The sequence below is a fragment of the Bactrocera oleae genome, chromosome 3, assembly GCF_042242935.1.
Source record: "Bactrocera oleae isolate idBacOlea1 chromosome 3, idBacOlea1, whole genome shotgun sequence".
Lineage (NCBI taxonomy): Eukaryota > Metazoa > Arthropoda > Insecta > Diptera > Tephritidae > Bactrocera > Bactrocera oleae.
The window spans coordinates 756671-773622 of NC_091537.1; the positions used below are offsets into that span (position 1 = coordinate 756671).

At 39.8% G+C, this 16952-nt stretch overlaps 1 protein-coding gene and 1 long non-coding RNA gene across 3 annotated transcripts in view; one reads left to right on the forward strand and one right to left on the reverse strand.

The window, feature by feature from the left end:
• LOC106614963 (uncharacterized) overlaps positions 1-16952 on the reverse strand; it is a 136584-nt gene that overhangs the window by 72230 nt on the left and 47402 nt on the right. The gene's annotated exons all lie outside the window — the stretch shown is intronic.
• Positions 10126-16952, forward strand: part of LOC106614955 (uncharacterized) — a 46586-nt gene continuing 39759 nt past the window's right edge. The window contains exons 1-2 of the mRNA XM_070106919.1: positions 10126-11073; positions 13277-14624. Coding sequence (XP_069963020.1) covers positions 13661-14624 — 964 coding nt within the window. The 5' untranslated portion in view covers positions 10126-11073; positions 13277-13660. The remainder of the gene's footprint in view (positions 11074-13276; positions 14625-16952) is intronic.

The window sequence follows — 16952 nt, forward strand, 5'->3', positions numbered from 1 at the left end:
ACTAAGGAAAAGTACAACGAGGGCGGACAGAATGAAATTCAAGCTTAAATCAAGGACATTCGACGGGGATTCCCGATTGTGGCCAAAAGCGAAGGCATGACGCGCGAAGGACACTTGTTGCATTCGTGCCACATGCCCCAGACATTTTTATGTACGTCTGCATATGTGAGCACAGCAATTTCTGATGTTTTGACTAAAGCAGCCGCTAAAACAAATGCTTCCTCAATATTCACAGTTATGTATATACGTGTGCCAAGCCAATTTGTAAATAGGTATATATGCATGTGTATGAGGAGACGTGCATCCTCCTATTAATGTACCATACAATAAATGAGCAGACAAACACGTGGTCTGTTGGATGGGCGATTAAGCAAATGGGCGGTTGCGAACAGACTCTGCTCCGAGAAAGTGAAAATGAATCACGATTGTTTCTTTTGCTTTTGCCATAGTGCCAACATTGGACATCTAACGCCAAATGTGTGTACGAAGTTATTTGTACTTATGTACGAGTGTACCATGTGTGTCTAAAGAACACTTATGTGGATATGGAGCAAGTGGAGTGAGCGCGAAAATTTGCGCGAAGAAACAAGTTCAACATTGGTCAAGCTCACAAATTGACCTGGGAAGAGGATATACAAGGATAGGGTAGGTGGCGGATGAAGATGTGCAAGCGGCCAGTAGAGGTCAGCGCAATAACCCACTTACCTCAAATGCCACTAATTTCAAGCGCATTGAACTTGTACTACTTAAACGAATAAATACAGCAGCTCCGTACTACTTTTGCTATATACGAGTACATAGCGGTTTATTACACTTCCACTTTATTTACGCTCATTTTGGTACTTTGACGACCCAAAACTCACACAGTCTGCTTGCAACAGACATCCAAGCAAATGGGAGTACAAGTATTTGTTGCATAAGCAAAAGGATTGCATAGTGCCGACGGCTTTTGGGAACTTTGAAGAAGTGGATTTAAATTGCTTAAGTTGTGAAGTTAGCAACGCAATCACTTAGGTTAGACACAACATGAGTACACATATAAATATATCATACGTTCTCTTGCTCTTATTTTTACAATATTGTTTTACGGTAGTTTTAAATTTAGAGAGTATTTTTTAGGTGAACGTCAAAAATAACACTCGGAAATTTTTCCAAAGTTCAGAAAGGTTGGTTAAAAAGTTACTATTTCCAATATGGTGTTGCAACACTACGAAAGACATCAGTCATCGCAGTGGGAATTTTACAAAAAAAAAAAACCCCAACAAGCAAAATATAGTAAACCCGGTGCCAAACTGCAGACGAACTTTTATGAAAGCTTCGTCAAGTATAAAGCTGAGTTACTTTAAGTGAAAAACACAGCATTTGCCACAGCGGGTATTTACGCCGATTGTCAGTTCCAGACCCAATACACTGTTCTAATGCCAAAATTACGATAATACAAAGCTAAAAAATACAGTAACCAAACCACCAAATATCCTTAACAGTGTTGTACTTATCAGATGGGCTGGTTAATTTACTCCTCATATTAAAAATTTGCTTTTCAACGTGAATTTACATAACTGTCCTTTTTGTCAAATTAGTCCAAGACATCATGCAAGTAAAAGATTTTATATTCGTCGTATAATTCCATATTTTATAATTTTTCAACTTCAGTCTGAAATTTCCGTCAATGAGTTGGCTATCAGGAATCACTTCCCCTGTCCATTATTACAATACTAAATAACGCTAAATGAGATTTTCACAAGTTTGTAAGGGAATCTGTCCAGCCGTAGGCACTTGAGGAGCGAAGACACTTGCAGCGTCATAATCGACAACACGAAAACGATACTTTGTGTCTTGGATAATAGTTTTATGGAATTGCAATCGTGTTGCAAGTGCGCACACATATCTACACATACACCGGGACGCATGGTATTGTCATAATTGATCGCACCTTAGCATTGCTCAATGGTATAAAGTACGATACATACGTAGGTCTTCTTTTTATCCACTGTTGTTGTGGTTGTTATTGCTTTTTAATAAAGCAAATATGCCAGCAATAAAGGCAATCAAATAAAGTAAGGAGCTGGGAGTAAGGCAATGCAAGGCGTGAATTGCAGCAGCCTTGTCTTCGTCCGCCACTTTTGCACTCTTTAGTTGAACCGTGTGTAAGTGTGTATGTATTTAGTTCAGTGTTTGTAGCTGAACTTGCACACATAGCTTTGTTTGCGATTACATTGCTGTAACTGTGGTGTTTGCTCCTTCCGAATCGCAATCTTCGACGCAGACAATTGTTGAGTTTCAACACCTACCAACCAAGTACTCAGTCAACCGGCCACACAACCAATTTTCCACCACACCGAACGCCACAAGGTGAGAAATGAGATTTTAATCGGACTTGTCTGATTTCAAATGAGCTTTAATGGGGAACCTATTTAATGCTTTTTCTTACCTAAATGCTGTGCCTGCTTCATTGTTGTGTTATTCCCATTTTACTGCTAGGTATGTCATCTACGAGTACACCCACACCCGTTTACTATTGCAGTCTCATAGTAGGATGTGTTTTATTGAAATTTCCTTGTGCCTGACACTTGCGCATTCACCTGACATTTCAGCTTTTCGTTTTAATTCATTTGAATTTCTCTTTTTGAGTTATTAAAAAACATCTCGTTCGTGATTGCCCGGAACTAAGGTCTACGTTGTGGGCATTAGCATTGTTGTTCACTTCACTCATAAGTACCGCGAATGTTGAGCAAGCCCAGGTGATATGGTGGTCGCAAAGACGCAGTAAAGATTTCAAGTAAATATCTCCGATTGTTTTGCATCATTTCATTCATGGTTGCATTACTAACAATCATTACCTCAGCATTGCAACTATGTACGTGCGCGCACATTCATATATATGTATGTCCATAGGTGTTTGCGAGAGATTCCAGCCAGCAGATCCGGCATACCGACTGAGACCTCACACTTGGTTGCCATTAATGCTTTAATAATAACTACATACTTGTAAGAGCTTGTTGAACGCAAATCGCGATAAGCACCAGAATCCGCTGCTAAGCAATGAAACCGCAATAGCCACCCATATTCCGCATAGTGTCCTCTGGCACTTGAGCCGCTGCCACTGATATCGCTCCGTTAAGCAGCAATTCACGCAATCGCCACAAAACCAAAAAGATACAACAACAAAAAGCCGCACATAAGAACGCCACAACTGGAGTTTAGGTCGGTTCGAGTGGAGGGTAAAGAATGCTTAAATAGCCTTTTTTCTGGGCATTCGAGCTGCAGCTGTTCGGGTGTGAATTGCAGAGTGCGCGCGTCGCAAAGCGTTCCCATACCCACATAGATACTAACTGATATATGCGCGTATAGAATACCAGTGGATGCGCGCACTTATCTACATAAGTAGGTCCATAATTGTGGCCTCGTTTTTGTTTTAAATAAGCTAAGCGTGCGCACATGCGCGTGCTGCCAAATGCATGAAACGCGTACAAAGGCGAAAATATCCGCAATTATCAACACGCAGTGCAAATATCCCTAGGCCTCAACTCCCAGTTGCGCTACGTTGCAGTACAGCCAGTCCCTTTTTTGCATACACATCTTCGCATGTCAGCGTGTACGCCGATATGTTGATACTACCATGCGCTCATAACAAGCTCACAAAACAAGCTTACTTGCTCTGCTGTACGGAAGGCGAAGGTGTCTCTCGCAGCGGACTTTTTGACTTTGGGCGCAAATGCCCAGGCAAAGGCGCATACACACATTCGCACACTTGTGGACCAACATGAAAATATTTATAACATATTTCGACATTTAGGCAGAAAATGCTGTGTGCGGCCTCGTTATCTGCTGTACTGTGGTCTATCGGTTTACATTATTTGCAGTATACGCGGGGGTGATGGAGCAGTTTTTAATTTTTTTTTTTTTTTTGCCAATTGAAATTTATAAATTTCTGTAACTATATTTTTAATTCAGCTATGACAGCCTCTACAGGCTGTATGTCAGAAGCTCCCCAAACTTATTATTGTAATTATATTTTCAGCTACTTCAATATCAACGCTCCATTTTACCATATTTCCTAGACATAGATATTTCTTAATAACGTACGATGTTTCTAGAATGCCAGTTTGAATAACATCAGCTTATTATCATTTGGAGTGGATTGCTCAAACACCAACTAAGGCTGCTGTGAAATGACAACTCTGATTCAACAATCGTTAAAATCAGTTCATATCTTCCGCTAGTGCTCGTTTTGACTTTATACAATGTCGTTGATCCATATTTGAGAATTTTAATAAAAGTAAGTGAGCATGTTTTTTGGATATCAGATGGTTTACCATATCTTATATCTATTAAGTGTATAGCTCAATATATTTCATCACTCTGTAAATAAATATAATTTTCAGAACCTTCAGCCATTTAAGCTTTATAAATGTTGGTTCTTGTTCATTCAAAAAGGAGTTGAAACCATTAAGGTCTCATGTCGCTAATGCTACATATCAGTTTTATTCAGATAGAGAATATTACTACCAAAATACTCTGTTATGCAATGCAAAATTAGAAAATTACAAAGAAATTAACCAGTACCTAAATACATATAAAACTTTTATGTGTATATATTTAAGGGTTTTCATACACACTCATGTATTTGAGGCATACAGGGCGTATGAAAACTAAAACGTCAGTATATTCGCATTATGAAATTTGTAACGAACTGTAGGCATGTATGAGTGTGGTCTCACCAAACAAACCCCAACCTCCGCTGTGATGTTGCCATCACATCTTGTATTTCAATTGTAAGCACTTAACACTTTCCCCTCTCCAATTTTACAGCTCTCGCCGACACTTGCCAGCATTAATGGAAACATATACCAACATCTTCACAAACACATATTTGATATACCTATGTAATTATTACATAAATATGTCTCTTTGTACATATGGAGGAGGTTTCAGTTGGTGTAAACTCACGAGCACTGTGAAAGCGGAAAGGGTTGGGGTAAGGGAGGATCCGCCGTTGACACACATGCGTGTGCGATGCTGAAACGAATATTTTTGCATGGATAACGGTGCATACGAGATGATGTTCAAAAGGGAAGCAGGCACAACTTGGAAGCAATTTTAATGCCGTAGCCATCTTCTATATTCTTGCATGCAAACGCTTGCATATGCTCATGCCCAAGCACAGACACAACCAACACAACTACACAAGTTCCCGAAAGCACACACACACTTGCCTGGCTGTGCATTTCATTTCCTGGCTCAAAGGAGAAATTTTATGAAAGTTTATTTGCTTTTTGTCGCAATAGAAAATACTTTTCCTGTCAACCCGAGCATGTGAAGCGCACAAATACAGACAAACAAGCGGCATTTGCCTCAACGGTATGTCTGCGTGGAGTGTGTGAAGTAGTTTTATGTGAAATATGTAGATATATATGTGTATATATTTTCACATGCATTTATGTATTTATGTCGGTACTAAGCATTAAATTTGTAATATTATATTTAAAATGTATTTTTCCATGTAAGCACATATGTACGTATGTGCACTTGCCTGTGGAAGCACCTATTGTAAATATTCACATGCGATTGTGTCTGGCATTTCATTCTACTTCACTCAACATACATGCATATTTACTTAGATATGTATTATAGTCCACACACTCTTGTAGCGCATATGCAAGTACTATATGTAATGGGCTGGACATAACCAAATACTTTCAAATTCAAAATTATTCTTCTCTTTTCAATCTAAAATACTCTCTCCTTCTACTTTTATGAATAGGGGAGCAGGCTAAAAAACTCACGACGACGTGCATAAAATTATGGTATACGAGTGGCATACAGGCGAGAGTTGTGTCTTGCTCCTGCGTAGGACATGCGCTCAAAACTGTCCAATAAAATTACGTTGCTCTCAAATTTTCATAACGCAATGTAAATAATTCTCCCTAACCACGCCGTTAAAGGAGGAGTTTTATTCAAAAATTTACATGCAATTTCTAGTAATAAAAGGCCATGGAAATGGAAAATGCTCGAATGCGACGACACATAACGATGTTGCAAGCTTCGGGAGGTGCAGCGATTTCTATATACTTACAACATCTGCTATGTACACGGACAAGTGGAGCTTGCTATGTAAAGTTGCTTTCGAATTCATAAATTTTAAATAGAGGAATATGGGAAAATCTAATTTTGCCGCAAATGTTATAGCATAGCAAAGTAATGTACCTTTGTAGGTGCTTTGAAGAAAGCAAATCGAATTAAACTCAAAATATTGCTGATCCACTCCCTTTTTTTTAAATAATTGCAATTTTTACAATTATTTTGGATGTGGCGATACCTTCACAACTTTGTGTGGAACCAATACTTCGTGGTATTTCCTGTTCAAAACTCAAAATTTATACTCGTATATAAATAATTACAAATAATTTAAGTTTTTATAACTGTTAGATGCTTGCTCGAAAAGTTAGTCCCTTGAAGGCAGAACCGCTAGGATGCACCCTGGGTTCTGCATAGTGGCAGTACGCCCCTTAACTTGTATCTCGACGCCCATCATTTTTAGAAAATTTATTACCCAACGACGTTCTTTCCTCGATAGCAATGCCGCATATCAATGTTGCGATATCTAGCAAAGCGGATCTGCATTAGAAGTTCTCACAAAAACTCCGACCCAGGATAGAATCACCCGTTAAACGCTAATTTGAAGAACTAGCTACTTTCCACTAAACTCTAATGGTTGATGGTTTATGTTAAAGGCCATAATTGATAATGGACAAGACAGCGCTCAAAAGACCATACGCGTTATAATTTATCTCTAATATGTCGCTTTGTTTTTTATTGTACTACTTCTGAATACATACTCAGCTGCGGGTCTATGAACTTCAAAATCTCTAAAAGAATTAAATTTTCTTTTGACGCTACAGGTTATTTTTTATTCTCTAAATCTTTAATTTAATTTTAAATTGTTCTATTTAATTAAAATATTGAGAATATTTGCCTGGAATAACAATTAATAAGCAATTCCGTCACTCGGCGACTAAACAAAGATCCGCCAACTACCCTCATTTGCATGTTCAATTAAACTTACGTACATTGGCACATACGTATGTAAGTGCGTCTGTCTACATGTATAATTACTTACTTACATACGAGTATGCACAATTCGTACTACATACAAAATGGAAATTAAAGAATCATTCTATTCATGTGTGTATTTGGGACTGTCTGTACCCACACACGCATATACATATAAGCACAGAAAGAAAATATTCATACGTACGAAAATAAGTACCATATACAGTTGTATGTATGTATTTAGGTATGTATATGGGAGCTATAAAAACAAAGCAGCGTCAACTAATAGCAGTCGAGATTTGATGTTGGTAATCAATGAATTAAAGCGATAGTGGCATCGGCGAAGACGCACAGCAGCTACCCGGAAAAGTGGAGAATTTTACTAAAAACAGTCGACACAGCCACGAAACGAAACAAGCGAGCAAAGAAAAGTACGAGTGCTTTAAGAGGCTTCATCTTTCATGCCAGAAGCAGACCGCGACCACAACAAAAGCACAAAAGTATAGAAGCATGGAATATGTGAAGAAGCAAAGCGCAACAAAACTAAGAAGAAACTTAGTCAATGAGTGGCAAATGGGCAAAACAGAAGCGTTCGGTATAAAGGGGCTAAATAGTGCGACGACGACAATTTTAATGAGCAGAAATTAGCAAGGAACAAAGCTGCAACAGTGGCAACAATGGCAACAACGACTGCAACGCCAGTGGCAACGGCCAACATGAAACTCGAGACAAGCAGGCTGAAGCCGAGTGCTCTGGCCATAAAGCAGGCAAATACCAAACGCATTCCCTTTGATAAAAGAGAGAAAAGAGTGAATGGCTAAGGGAAATTGATGCTGCTTATTTGGGCTGAGATGCAGCGCTGGTGGATGCGATTGTGGGATGCTGGAGAATGCTGAGAGCACTGTCAACTCACGCGAGTCTGGTAATGTTGAATCGATTGGCTGATGGGGTGGTGTTTTTAGACAATATGTAAAATTTTTAATTGTACTCTTCAAATCACGTTAATTTTTTAACATGAATTTGAAATTTAATTTTCTAAAAAACTCTTTGATTTATATATTTACATACATGCAATTTGAATATTTAACAAACCGCCAGCGTTTCGTCGCTAGCGAAGTCGACGGCATAAAGCAAGATTTGGCGTTCGATGTTTTGCTCCACTGTCATGCGCCATACGCTGCTGAGCTCCCGCGCAGCTCAGCTTGCGCTGATTGGCTGCTCGGCCAGTTGGAGGCATTGTTCACCACATCGAAAGCGTCAGCTACGGTATTGTGTGCTCTCCCGTTTGGGGAGTGAAGGGAGCTGCCCGCTGTCTTTTGTTGGTGCCTAGTTGCACACACAGCCTGATCCGCCGCGCCGTTCGTTTCATTTCCCCAGTTTGATGAGCGCGTAAACCATTTTGAATAATTTGACGTTAGCCGTGTTCTTGTGTGGCTGGTGGAAGAGTATTTTTTAGACGAGGCGCTCTCGACTTGTGTGGAACGTAATTTCGTGAGATGAGCTCTCTATTTTTTATTATTATATACTAGCGTCATCTGTGCATATTGTGTGCAGATTTTAGATATTTTATTTTCTGTTTGATTTTTTATTCTTTGTTGTTCTTATTGTTGCTGCTAAATTTTTATTGTCATTGGCCGTTTGGAATTTGGCATCACCGCCGCCTGCCGTGTGCATCGGCTATGCTTTTTGCAGTCGTGCAGTCGCATTTTGAGTTGCATACATTTAGTTTGTTTTCGACCGATTCGTTTCAATATGGTACGGTTCATTAGAATTGTTAACGGCTTTATAAATACATACTAAACAACATGGATGGCATAATTTGCTGGAAAAAGTGCGCATAATACTTGATACTTAAATTAAGTTGGGGCGTGTGGTTTGGTGTTCCTGCGGTTGTGATTCCGGTAGGAGCTTTCAATTTAGTACAAATACGTTCCTACTGATAAAGTCGAATTACTAAAGAATTTGCTGTATAGGTGAGAAACCCCAAAAACTAAGACGGATTTGGTGTCACCTGCTAGCGAAAATTGTACATGATTACATACAGGCTCTTCATATTCGAACAGACCCTATTCAATAAGATCACAAAGCTGTTGAAAATTATTGCTCGATAACTACCAAACTTTCCGGTGTAAAGCTTATTGCGGTTGGAATTATTGTAAAGTCTACAAACGCTTTCAACTAAATCCTATTTAAAGGTTTCCATACGAGTCCATTAAAATTACATATTTATTCCTGTGGTTATTGTTAATGCGTGTGTATGAATATCCCACAAAAAACCCTGCCAAACCCTTGTCTTAACAATCTAATAAAATCGGTCTTACAAAATAAACCGGTAAAGTGATTTTAATGAAAAATTTACGGTTTTCAGGGCCTAATATATTTAGAAAGAAGAAAGTTTTATAATTCTCTGGACTTTATTGGCCCAAAGGCTGCTTGCTCTTCCTTCGAGTTTGTGCAAATCGGATCAGCACTTCATATAGCTTTCTTATTTATTGAATTGCCTGCTCTACGTACATACATATGTATCCACATACAAACTGGCCTATGTTCGACTCTCCCTAAATTGTGTATGTGAACGTATGCGTGTGTATGGATGCGCTAACACATCTCGCTGCACACGTGTGTGTGAAGGAGCGCTTACATGCTTTTGCAATTGAAATTTGCAAGCGATCCTCTCCCAGCATTTTTTCCCTCATAACAATGTCGCCTCTCCCTCCGTCAACAAATTGCTTCCCACAAACAAAAATAAGAGCAAAAGAAATTTACAAAGCGTTTGAAAACTAAAAAAAAATTCAAGTATCCCCACAAGCTACATTAAAGAATGGTAGAAAGAAAGACATGAACGAAATCCTCCCATCGCTTAGATGCTCGACGCTCGCTCATGTCCACCGATTTATGCGGCGAATTGTGCGGCTGCCTCACTTTTTCAGCACACAGCCGGTTATTGTGGGCTAGCGTGGGCTTTTTCAATGCTGCAATTGCTTTTGTTGTACGTGTTGTTGTTCACTGGGACTTTGGCAGACGGCTGTGGACGCGGTCGGCGCGTTTTTTGCTGCCTGCCTTGTTGGCTGGTCAGTCGAGTGTCGGAAGTCAATCAAAAAGCCCGATGTCACATGCAATTTCTTAGGCGATTCTGAATTGATGAGCGCGAAATGAGCGCGAAACGCACTTTGATTCATTTGAAAACGCCGCAACCGCTAGCATGAACAACTTTCCGCGCGCCGCCTAGAAGCCGCAAACGCGGAAAGAACAAGAAAGAAACTAGCAAAATAATACTTGACGGTTGTAGGGATAAGGCGGCAAGGATTACCGAGATACCAGCATTCCTACGCATACATACATATGCACATACGCATGCATTCGTGTGGCATGTGGCCGCAACGAGAATTGTGTATTTTCGCGCGTCGCTCAAGAATTGTAACATACAATTAGTTGGCAATTGTTTTTGAGTGAAAAGCAGGCCATTAAATTGGAAGTAACGCAACGCAACGCGGCGGCAGTGTTTCATCGTTGCGTTACAAACGACAATTTACATTAGTGTGCACACACTCACACCCTGGCACTCACACACATTGTATATGTTGGTGACGGTGGAATCGCGGAAGCGCCATTGACTGACTACCACAATTCGATTAAAAGGGCAAATCTTCTCTCTAAGTGCAAGTGTATGTGTGTGTGCATGAGCATAACTCCATAAAAGTGAATTACTTTGCCGACGGCATTTTCGGTAAGGCGACACTAGAGATCTTCCGTGCTACAGTGCGTATGTGTGTAATTTCTGCTCGCTTTCCTGCCCACTCGTTCATAAACGACGAGAATCGACAAAACAGCTATTTGCATATCAACTTGAAACGAATTGTGTTTAAAATTTGTTCCAACTTTAAGTTACCAAAGAAATTTGTTCAAATACTGATGCGTAATGTGAATAATAACGGAAAGTGCGAAAGTGAGGAAATCATAACCGACGGAGTTGGACACAATTAAAAAAATTAAAAAAAAAGGGAATTTGTATCATTTTATGTAAGTGTAATTGTTCAACTTTGCAGCTTAACAATTGTTCAGCGAGCGATATAACAGAATTTAGCTCAAAACGCAATGCACATTTATTGAAACGAATAACTAAAATATGTGTTAATCTGTTGACAATTTAATTATTTTTATAAAGTACGAAACTTGTACTACAAATCAGCAGAGGAATCATCCTCCTGGCAGCTGCAGCAGAGCAGAGTTTCGTCGGTCACATTTCTTATTTCTCCAATTCAAAAACTAAAGGCCAAATGCTCCATGCAATCTATGCTTTTCGTTACTACACCATATATAATATGTACCGTATATAAATGCAAATGTGTGTGTGTATGTAGCGTTAGCGTCGGTAAAACTACAAACGCTTCTCGTGTGCTGGTCTTAATGGGCGGCAATTGCTTTTGACATGCAAACAACATCAGTATCCAAGTGATAACATCGAAATGTACGAAGTTATCATTTTCTGTTCCGTCGCCGGTCTATCGCTCGCACTTTAATGTATTTTGCATGCATTACAAAAGCAAACAAATGTGGAAAACAACTCATATCAGCGCCTTAATTTGCGTTTGTTCTTGGAAACAAATTCAAATACTTGTAGCTGATGTGTGGGTGGGCGGTGCACTTTCCCGGGGAGAGGAGTGGAGTGCCGTTCAAGGGTTCCGAACAAACGTATATGTTTACAAACACCTGAGGAGTAGTTTTGATTTAAAAATATGTTTATAAATTTCTACTTTTTGTTAATGAGTTTAAGAAATTTAAGTTTTTAAAATGTATTTCTTAAGGACGTATTCTGGTTTAGAAACCCGAATTTTAGGCTCTTTTTCGGACTCGAAAAAAAGAAAAACAAGAAATATTTTTACCATACATTTTTTTTTATTGATATTTAAAGAGTAAAAATCAATTAAAATATTAAAATAAATAAAAAATGTCAAAAAAATTCCAGGCCGCCAAAGTGGGGATTGCTCAAAAAATGGCGTGTCCTGGTGTGCAGTATATCAGGACTCCTAGTAACCCGAAATAGAAATTGTTGAGTGATCCTTAAAGAGAAAGGAGGAAGGAAAGAAGGAAAGTTGTTATGTAGTTATGTATATATAGGGAAACAAAAATTTCCAAAATGGCGACTGTTTGAAAAATGAGGTTTCGTTATTTCCCTGTTTTTTTGCCTTTCGAAATTTTTTAAAAATATATATATATTATATCTCGTAATGCGATAGAATAATGTGTAAAGAAGCTCTGTATAAAATTTCAAGTAAATCGAATGAGTAGAACTGGAGATATCATTTTTCCAAAAAAAGTAGTTAAGCGAAAAACGAATTTAAAGATCGTGCTGTGCTGCCAGTCGACTTTGTCTGCGCATCACAAAATGAGCTGTATCTCCGAAAATAATTGAAATTTCAAAAAATCTTTTTAGAGCCATATTCTTAAAGGGTTATACTACAATAATATGCCGGAAAAAAATATATCGATATTTTTAAATTTCTAAACCAGAATATAAGCTAAAGCTTAAGCAAGGTTTTGGTGAGACGATTTTGAAACTAAATATAATCCAAATATAGACGTTTTAATATGTTAGATGCGGAGTGGCTTCAGTTTATCTAACTTTTTGAAATATATATTATATGTGATAATGTAACTGTAATTTGGATGTTACATGTTCCGCCGTATATTAGAAACCTTAAAGCGATGTAGGATGTGCTATAACTCTATACACATATATATTTGTGGGCATGTATGTTAAATTACTTACATGAATACCGTGCGATGTCGGAACGATGCACGTAATCAGCAAGCAACATCTCGTAATTATGAAAATTTCAAATCCACTCGAGTTATGTTCATAAATCGCTGGTAGTTTTCTAGTAACCCGCGAATGTAGACGCAGATAATTTAATAGTCTAATCACTTTGTGGGCATCAGCTTCGGCTTAATTCGGCTGTCCATGACAAAGGCTGCAGATTGAGTAGCACTTGATGATTCGTAAAAATACTCCAGTCAACAGTTTAACACCAATTACAAATGCGATTATCTTGAAAGCGCGAGATAAATTGGGAAATTCACCTGTTCAGTGGTCTTTTTATCTCTATGCGTTACAAAAGGCAGTCCACTTAGCAAATTAAGCTTTCATCAGCTCGTTAAAATCGAACAGAAAATTATCACTCTTCATTTTTCGTGAATTTTACTTCTATTTTTTGTCTTCCAGCAGCGTAAATGCGTAGCGTATTGAATGTAACAATAGCAACAAAACAACAATAGCTTGGAAACAAATCACCATCGGTGCATGGGTCAACATCATAATCTAAAAGCGCATCTGTACAACAACATTTCGAAACGGTTAAAATGAGCCAAATTGCACGCAAGAAACTAAGCGTCTAAGCAGTTACGCATTCCAGCGACGTGGCAACAACAGCCAGATGCAAGCTACACCCGAAACCCATAAATCATAATAAAGAGTTCGCTGACGAATTGCTGCCCAACCGTTGAACATTCCTTCTTCAAATTTTGCGCTTTGTTTGGTTCCACGCGCTCGTTGCCGACGGCACCGGCAACGTTTACACAACGCAACGCCACACGCTGCGAAGTCCGAATGCCACTGCTTTTGGCAATGCCCGAACCAGAGCGTTCTCTGTCTCTAATAACAGTGGCCGCCACTGCCGCCGCAATGTCCGAGGGGGAGGTGACAACGTCACCAACTCGAACCACTCCAACGGTGGCTGCAACAATCAGGCCGAATGCGCCCAGTCAATCCGTGCCTATCAAACAGCAATCAAATACAGTCATTGCCTCAAATGTACTGACATCAACAGCAATAGCAACAACAGCATTGACAACAACGGCCGCAGTAGCCGCCGCATTAGCCGGCACAATGCTTACGGCAATAGCTCCATCGAGTGCGGCGATAAGAACAGCAGCCACTGCAGGTGTTAATAGCCAAATTACAGACGAGAGAGGTAGCGTTACCTCGCCACATCATCACTCAACAGTTGGCGTTGTTAGCAGCAATTATGTAGTAAATGAAATTGCCACTGCCAGCAGCAGCAAGCCCGACAGAGCGAACGCAGTCGACGCAGACAACATCGATGGCAGTGTGTTTGGTGGCCGTTATGACGGCGTGTCCGATACTTCATCAAATCGACACCATCGCCGACATTTGAATGGCAATAGCCAGCAAGCTAACAATTGCGACGACGACAACAACGACCACGACGACGGAGACAAGGTTAATTGTTATGCTTCAGGCACCCGCTCGCCTCTGTTCCACGGCAGCGATAAGAAAATCTCCCCCGTTGCCCCAACAGCTCTAACGTCGGCAACAGCTTGCTGGCATAGCTGTTATTCGCCCACTCGCCACCAAGAGAATGAATCATCAATTAGCGCTGATGGAGTGACGACAGCACCATCGCCGCATTATCCGCAAATTCACGTCAAACAGGAATACCTTCAAACGCAATATATGCCAGACGAAGACGAGGTTGCGGACGGTGATAAAGAGCGAACAAATGATAACGGACAGACGGTGCACACCGCTCAAGCTGCTCCGGTCAAACAAGGTATGTATGGTAATGCTCTCTGATGATTTTTATATAGTATTACACGTGTGCTTGGGTGTGTGTGTAGGTGCACTTAGTACCGAGCTTTACTATATGTAGATGATTAAGGTTCTGGGTTAATCCTTATTAGCTAATTTTAGCCAAATTAGACACCTCATTAGGGTTTCGAAATTAAATAAATATCTAGCAGAATAGTGGCGCTTACCTAAAAATTTGGTACTTTACGTTATATTTTTCAAAATCGGAAATATCACAGAACACCTCGTACAACTAACACCATTTATTTGAAATTATAGAAAATCTTATCAGTGACAACAAACAATGGTAAACAATTTTCAGTAAAAATCCATCTGTCCTTCTAGAGATGCAGCGTATGGGCATTGAAAATTGAAATTTTAAAGTTCTGTTTTTGCCCAAATACTTCTTCGGTATGCCTGAAATGGGCTACTTTAATATGAAGCTCGGAATGCTTCTTGGAAGGAAGTAACAAAACGTCTGCCTAATTAATGAACTGAGACCGAGAAGTTGATAGTGCCGTGATACGACTCGCCAGGACTCTATGAACGTCCACTAACGCTAAACCGTTTATGTGCGAATTTTTGTTTTCCATGAGCCCATGTAACTTTGAATAACCCCAGTAGAAGGTGAGGGGGCAGTGCGTAAGGTATTCAAAACGAACAATATGGTTGCAAGTGGCTCTGCATAAACATGTCGCCACTTACTTTCAACACGTTCAAAATACAAGCTGTGACAACAATAATAGCAACAAACATAAGCTCGGAGCATTAGTGTGTGGTTGTGTTCGTACAACGCGAATAAAGGTTAAGGCAACAAAAATTGATCATAACAAAGGGGCGTTCAAAATTCAATAATCGAGAGAAAACAAGATGTTTCATCAATTGGCCCATCCAACCGTTGCCCTTCAGGAGCACACTTGTCCTAAATGAATGTTTGATAACTACATTCACACACACAGACACACACATCACACACATGCACATACAGAAATGAAAACAGACAGTTAAACAACCAGAAATCATTTATATGAACCACTAAAGACTTGCGAGCCAGCACTTGAGCGCTCGTGTTATTTGGTGTTATTCGTGAATCCTTGCCGCTCAGTCCCATTTGCACGCTCCATACGCGTCGGCTTGTATTTTACCACGCCACATCAAGTAGGTTAACATATGCACCCCTCTAATTTGTGAACCCGCATGGTCGTCTCAGGTCGGCACAGTGTTCGGCAACCCTTTCAATCTTCATAAATGTTGCCAATGTACTTGCGACATTAACTCCTTCTGCTCCGTTCGTTTTTTAAAAACGAACATACATGCACAAACACATACACATATGGGAAAATATATACTAGATGCAGAGAGGCGGTTTTATTGCTGTCCAGCAACAACAAAATTAAGCTTTTGTTGACACTACCCGCAGCACCCACACAAGCCGTGAATAATACTCCAGGGCACTGTGTGTCATTTCCATCGACGGCCCGAGCGAGTCTTTATCGAAACGCTGGTATCATGTGTGCCGGCATTAAATTGGGGAAATCTCTGACTTAGAGCTTAGTCTCACGGAAGCAGATCGTTGATGCTTTCACCGAGTTTGTTGCATAGCAGATGACAAGTGAAATGGGAATCCTTTAAACGCATAAAAAATTGGAAATCTCATAAGTACTATTCCTTGGGCGCAGGGTTGCGCTGCGTGAGCGGGAGTAGGAGGAATAGGAGATGGTCACTTTTTCATTTCAAACACACATAAGCAGGCAAAAGGGTTAAGTTGTTTATGAGTGCGTGCAAATAGACCCACATAACCGTACACGCACACACATATGCACATGCGGAGGACTGCATGCGTGTGCGTCGCGTGGTCGAATTGTGCAATCTGTTGCTGCGGAAAGTTGTTAACAGTTTGTAAATACCTCGTTTTTCACTTTAACACTTACTTTTGGCAATTTAGGCATTCGCATAGAAATCGGCCATACCGAAATACACACACCCGTACATACCATACACATGTATGCTTGGGAGCAACCCCAATCTGTGGCAATTTTGTTAAAGAAATCTGTGTATAAATGTCATTTGGGGCAAACATTTGCTGTCAGCTGGTCTCACTTCTTAAGGCGTTTTTAAATTGATGACTAAACGATCAGATGAAGTCCTAAGGCGGAACTGCTAACTGTTTCGAGAGGATTAGAATTTGCCAAATACATATGTACTACATACAAACATATATATTAGCTGTAGCCAAAGGATTGTATTCAGATATTAAAATACTGCTACCAGTGTTGACTTAGTACAAGCTTTAATGCGATTACAGTAATAG